The 6057-nt window shown below is 35.6% G+C and overlaps 1 protein-coding gene across 1 annotated transcript; it reads left to right on the top strand.

Annotated features, from left to right (window-relative positions):
• The first annotated feature begins 377 nt into the window (after positions 1-377).
• Positions 378-4769, top strand: LOC133288894 (probable LRR receptor-like serine/threonine-protein kinase At5g45780). Its single transcript, XM_061486726.1, has 11 exons — positions 378-492; positions 613-745; positions 945-1016; positions 1539-1682; positions 1801-1872; positions 1956-2015; positions 2635-2705; positions 2784-2930; positions 3018-3356; positions 3711-4102; positions 4377-4769. Exons 1-11 carry the CDS (start codon positions 378-380, stop codon positions 4695-4697), a joined length of 1866 nt encoding a protein of 621 aa, XP_061342710.1. The 3' UTR covers positions 4698-4769.
• The last annotated feature ends 1288 nt before the right edge of the window (positions 4770-6057 follow it).

Raw genomic sequence — 6057 nt, 5'->3', positions numbered from 1 at the left:
GAACACTACACAACGGTGGCAGAACATGAAAATCACGTGACTGTTCACACAGAGTGAAAGCCATGAGGTTAAAAATAAAAACTGTTGTTAAACCAGAGACCATGCGACTGCGACAACCACTGTCATGTTCCCAAATCTCGAGTTGTCTTCCTGGTCTTAAGATCTTCATTTCATTTCAATTTTCTTTTTTGTCTTTTTGTTTTTTTTGTTTTTTTAATTTCTTCATTTCGTTTCTCTCGAGGCAGCCAGCTCGAGAGAGATTTTCCAAAAGGGGTTGCTTGCTTTTATGCTTTTTCCAAAAGCTCAGAACTGAAGATTCTAGTGAAAAAGTTCCAAACTTTGTAGGTTCCCATTACTTAAATCGGTTTCGTTTTTCCATGGAAGATGTCAAAGTGGTTGCTTGGCTCGTTTCCTTCTTTATGTGGAATTGGGTGCCGATGGTTGTTGAGGGCACTGACACCCTTCTCTCTCCAAAGGGTGTCAACTATGAAGGTTTGTCATTTCCCCCATTTCTCCTTTTTTCCCCCCGCATCTTTCTTGTTTTATTCTAGAGTGTTTGGTTCGGGGAGAGATTTTTTTTTGTAACTTGGTTCACACATTTGGTGTTTTTAGTGGCTGCTTTGATATCCATGAAGAGTAAGATGAATGATGACTTGCATGTCATGGATGGTTGGGATATTAATTCGGTTGACCCTTGTACTTGGAACATGGTCGGTTGCTCTGCCGAGGGTAATGTGATTTCCCTGTAAGTCTTTTTCTGATTTCTATTGCTAAAGGTTGCTTGCTTTTTTGGCTGTGAGGAATGTAACAGATTTTACATTTTTGAGTAGTGTTTTCTCTGATACCATCAGTTCTGATATTCGATGGCTTATTAATGGTATTTCCTTTTCAAACTATATGCATATTGATGTATGTTATTGGTGGTAATTTGCTGATGTTGGCAGGGAAATGGCCAGTTCGGGTTTATCTGGAACGATTTCCTCAGGAATTGGAAATTTGAGCCACCTTCAAACATTGTGAGTGCCTTTCTTCTTCACCAGTTGCAACTGGAATGTTGCCTATACTTATTTTGTTCAAATGTGCAATTGTGTTGTTGTGTTGACGTAGCTGATGATGATATTGATATATACTTTGAAATATGGTTTGGAGAATGTGGTATTTGATTGCCCCATTGATCACTTTCAGCCAACCGTTAACCTTTACCAACACTTTATTTTAATCTCAAAGGAGCTTTTTTTTTTTTTTTCAAATTCATGTTTTAAAATCATCAAATGATAGTAATGTTAGTCTGAAAAATGTTATCATTGTTTGGGATTATTTGCTACAATGGTGCATTTTTAGGCCGACGTGCGACTGAGCTCGTAGGTTGGCAGCTTGTAGCCCACATTGTTTAGTCTGTCTCACTGTAATTGTGTTGTAGAGTTCATTTGCATTAGCTATCATATAAAGCAAGGAGAAAATAATAATAATCACAACATAAAATATACCTTCATTTATATTAACCATTATCACTGGGTTTTTCCATTGTATTATCTTAGGTTATTGCAGAACAATCAGTTATCTGGTCCCATCCCGGCTGAGATTGGGAAGCTGTTGGAACTTCAGACCCTTGACCTTTCTGGTAACCAGCTTATTGGGGAAATTCCTAGTTCTTTGGGCTTTTTGACTCAACTTAGTTACTTGTGAGTGTGGCTTGACAAATAGATTCAACAATGATGATATTTTTGTTATTTATTTGGTTTATTCATTAGCCTTTCTCTAGGTATTTACTTCCTAATATATTCATGCCAAGTATTTCAGGCGGCTCAACAAAAATAAACTATCTGGACATATCCCTCAACTTGTTGCTAATCTCACAGGCCTTTCATTCTTGTATGTGCTCTATCACAGTTTTATTCTATTTTTGCCTCTTCAATCTGTAAAAGTTAGTGTTATAACTGTACCATGTGTTGTAGGGACTTGTCATTCAATAATCTCAGTGGTCCCACTCCAAAAATTTTAGCAAAAGGTTATAGGTGAGTTTTTAAATGATATAAGATTTTGCCCTAATGTTTACAAGATGAATTCTAACCCTAAGGTTATACTTATAGGGACTTGTACTAGTTGTATGTTCAGTGGTTTCTTACAGCCTTACACAAATTTACTGCAATGATTATTGAATCCCTTTCAAGGATTAGTTAATCACAATTTCTTGTGGGTGAAGGGGAATCTTTGCTCAATTGATTAATAACCCGTGACAATAGCAATGGTAATTTGTACTCTTTAAGCCTAATACAAGATGTACTAAGTTTTGGATTCTGAAAATGATGTTTTATACTTAAATTTTGAGTGGAAACTAGTATAGTTCTTAATCTTAGAAGTGCAAGTACTGAAACCATTTTTAGGGAACCTGTAGATAGATAGACTAGAGCCCATTTCTAGGAAACCCACAAATCTGCAGATGGTGTTAACTGTTTACTAAAACTAAATCTATCAGTTTCAAGTAACTTATGCTATATGAAGCTGAAAACTAATATCATAGCTATAGACTTTTGAGTTGCCATGTCAGAAATAAAAAATAGCTTAGCTTTTTTTGTTCTTTTTAATATTTAACCTTTTGTTGCATTGTTTGACATTTTACTTCTTTGGTCACAGTATTTCAGGAAACAACTTCCTCTGCACATCTTCCACACAAATTTGTATGGACGTTTCAAAACCTGTAAATGGTAATATACATTTAGCTTTTATCTGTTAAAACCCAAATATTCAGTGGATTGTACGACTCAATGATGGTTCAATTGCAGATACCGGATCATCTCAGAAAGTCAATATTCATCACCAAAGGGTGCTTTCTGTTGTTATTGGCTTTAGTTGCACATTTGTAATTTCAGTGATACTGCTTGTCTATTGGTTGCATTGGTACAGATCACGCATCCTCTATACATCTTATGGTACTTCCTAAAATGAACTTCTCTACTTTTTTCCTCCCTTCAAAACATGCATCTATTCTGACAATATGTACTGCTTGACATTTGAAGTGGAGCAAGATTGTGAATTTGATATTGGTCATTTGAAGAGGTTCTCCTTCCGCGAATTGCAAGTTGCTACTGGAAATTTCAGTCCAAAAAATATCCTTGGACAAGGTGGTTTTGGTGTTGTCTACAAAGGATGCCTTGCAAACAAAATGTTGGTGGCAGTAAAGAGGCTGAAAGATCCCAATTACACTGGAGAAGTGCAGTTTCAAACCGAAGTTGAGATGATTGGCTTGGCTGTGCATCGGAACCTCCTGCGTCTTTATGGATTTTGTATGACACCAGATGAAAGGTTACTTGTTTATCCTTACATGCCAAATGGCAGTGTTGCTGATCGCTTGAGAGGTTTGTTTCATATTAATAATGTCTGTACTTCAGGCTGTGTAAAATGTAACTGAAGTAGATACATGCCATCTTACAGCTGAAATTATAAGAGCTCTGTCTTCTAATCAATAACATTTAGTGTTTCGATGAAATAGGGTTTTTTCTGTGTTTGTTCATAATGTCCGTCATTTTCATTCGGCAGCACAGGATCTGTAATAATTATTAAATTGTTTATCTAGGAATATATATAAAAAAGATTTTTTTGATACCTCTAAAATTCAGGTAGATTCTGTATTAAATACATTTTTTTCCTCTATCAAAATTTAATGTCTCTACAGTTTAATGGATTTTCTCTTCTTCCTTATTCCTAAGCAGAAACTTGCCGTGAAAAGCCATCTTTGGACTGGAACAGACGGATGCGTGTTGCTCACGGGGCTGCGCGCGGGCTTCTTTATTTGCATGAACAGTGCAATCCAAAAATAATACACCGGGATGTTAAGGCTGCAAACATCTTGTTAGATGAAAGTTTTGAAGCTGTGGTGGGGGATTTTGGTCTTGCTAAGCTCTTAGATCAAAGGGATTCACATGTAACCACTGCAGTGCGGGGCACTGTAGGGCACATTGCACCAGAGTATCTCTCAACTGGACAATCTTCTGAAAAAACGGATGTTTTTGGATTTGGCATATTACTTTTGGAGCTCATAACAGGACAGAAGGCACTGGATGCTGGAAATGGTCAGGTGCAAAAGGGAATGATTCTTGATTGGGTGAGTAGTTTTAACAGCTCACCTTTTTATATGATGTCTTTTTTTGTCCCCTTGCACTGTAAGTAATCTTGACTCAAGACCATATAGAAGTTTTTATGTAAGATTGCATAGAACCTAGCTTGCTAAAAGTGTAGTAGCTTCATCTGTTTTATCCTTGCTGTGTGAAATTCTGAACCATCATACTGTGTATCTTGCTCAATATCTAGTTTCATGAAATGCATGACTTTTTATCCTTAAGTTTGCATTGACCACAAATTGAGTAACATTCATGCAGGTTAGGACCTTATTTGGAGAGAAGCGGTTGGAAGTGTTAGTTGATAAGGATCTGAAGGGATGTTTTGATCCAGTAGAGTTAGAAAAAGCAGTGGAGTTGTCTTTACAGTGTAGTCAGTCACTTCCCAGTTTGCGGCCAAAGATGTCAGAAGTCTTAAAGATTCTAGAAGGCCTGGTGGGGCAGTCAGTGCGGCCAGAAGAGTCACAAGGGGGGGCTAACCTATATGATGAAAGGACTTGCAGTTTCTCTCAAAATTACAGTGATGTTCATGAAGAACCTTCCTTTGTTATTGAAGCCATTGAGCTTTCTGGACCTCGGTGACAATTGAGTGTAGTCTGTTCCATTTTGCAAGTCTACATGTACATGAGTTTTTGCATTTTATCAGTATAGATAACATGTGTAGGAATTTATTTATTTTCCCTCACATTCCCTTTATCCTTAGGTTTGTTCAAAAGATTTAAAATGCTTATATTCTATTGAACTTTTAGGGAGTGTTTGGTAGAGGAAATTTTTTTTTTATTCATGAGTCTCGATTTTCAGAAATATGATAAAAACATTCAGTTTATGATAATATTCAAAAATTAAAAATTTAAAAAAATTTCAGTTTTTCGAGAATCCTGAAAAATACCTTGTACCAAACACTCCCGCATCTTTTCAGATAGAGCATATTATGTTTTTTCCCCCTTCTTTTAAATGTTTATTCTTAATTTGTGAAGCGAACTTAAGTCTATGACATTGTACAAAGAAATTCCTGAAATTGCAATCCCTTCAATAAAAAATTGTTTATAATGGAAGGTCAACTTCCGGCGCATTACGGATTTAATTATATGTAGGACTATGAAAATAATTGAACTAAGATCTCCACACCAATCCATATCCCATCATCACCAGCGTCACTTCTAGCCGCCAATTGAGACACTAATTGGTTCTCTTGTAGGACTATTTTCTTGTGAATTGTCTTCTTCATAACATTATAGCTGAAATGGGGAGCAATGCGTATCATTCTTGTATCTCTTTTGAAAATAAGACCACGAGGACCACGATACGATGCCGAAAGTGTATAGAAAAATGACTAAACAGAAAGTCTAAAAGAGTAATTCTCTTGTTCTCAATTATAATATTAAAATAACAAAATTTAACTCCTATTACAATAAGGGTCATAAGTATCTTTTTATAGACTAATTACAAATTGATCCAAAATTCAAAATTCAAAAATCCTAAAAATAATAAAACTTCATAAAATAAATAACAACAATTAACTTTTAAAAATAAACAAATAATTACAATTATTTTATTCAAAACACATCCCAAATTTTAGATCTCAAATCACGCCAAATGTGTTGCTTTCCTTTTCTTCCCAAACAAATCACAATCACATATGCTACTTTATTGTGACTTGGATTCGATGGTAATGTGTTATATTTCAAATCACTGCCTCTTTCAACAATTAGACCATACTTATTGGGCCACAACTCTAGTTGACTACGAGTTTCTTGAATCAATGGTTGAGCCATGTACAATGGGCCAACTATAAGTGTATCATTCTCTCTGCTAAGAAAATATTCGTCCTCGAATCTTGTTTATCTCCATTGATCTCAATTTCTTTAGACAAAAATTCAAATGATAAATCTTCCTCTATTAGATCTTCATAATTTGATTCACCATCAGATTTATTATAGAC

This window comes from Gastrolobium bilobum, unplaced genomic scaffold (genome assembly GCF_033153095.1).
Source record: "Gastrolobium bilobum isolate Gb01-03AN ecotype WA unplaced genomic scaffold, APGP_CSIRO_Gbil_v1 utg714, whole genome shotgun sequence".
NCBI classification, from domain to species: Eukaryota; Viridiplantae; Streptophyta; class Magnoliopsida; order Fabales; family Fabaceae; genus Gastrolobium; species Gastrolobium bilobum.
The sequence above is the reverse complement of the archived record's forward strand: the minus strand, read 5'-3'. Positions and strand labels throughout refer to the sequence as shown.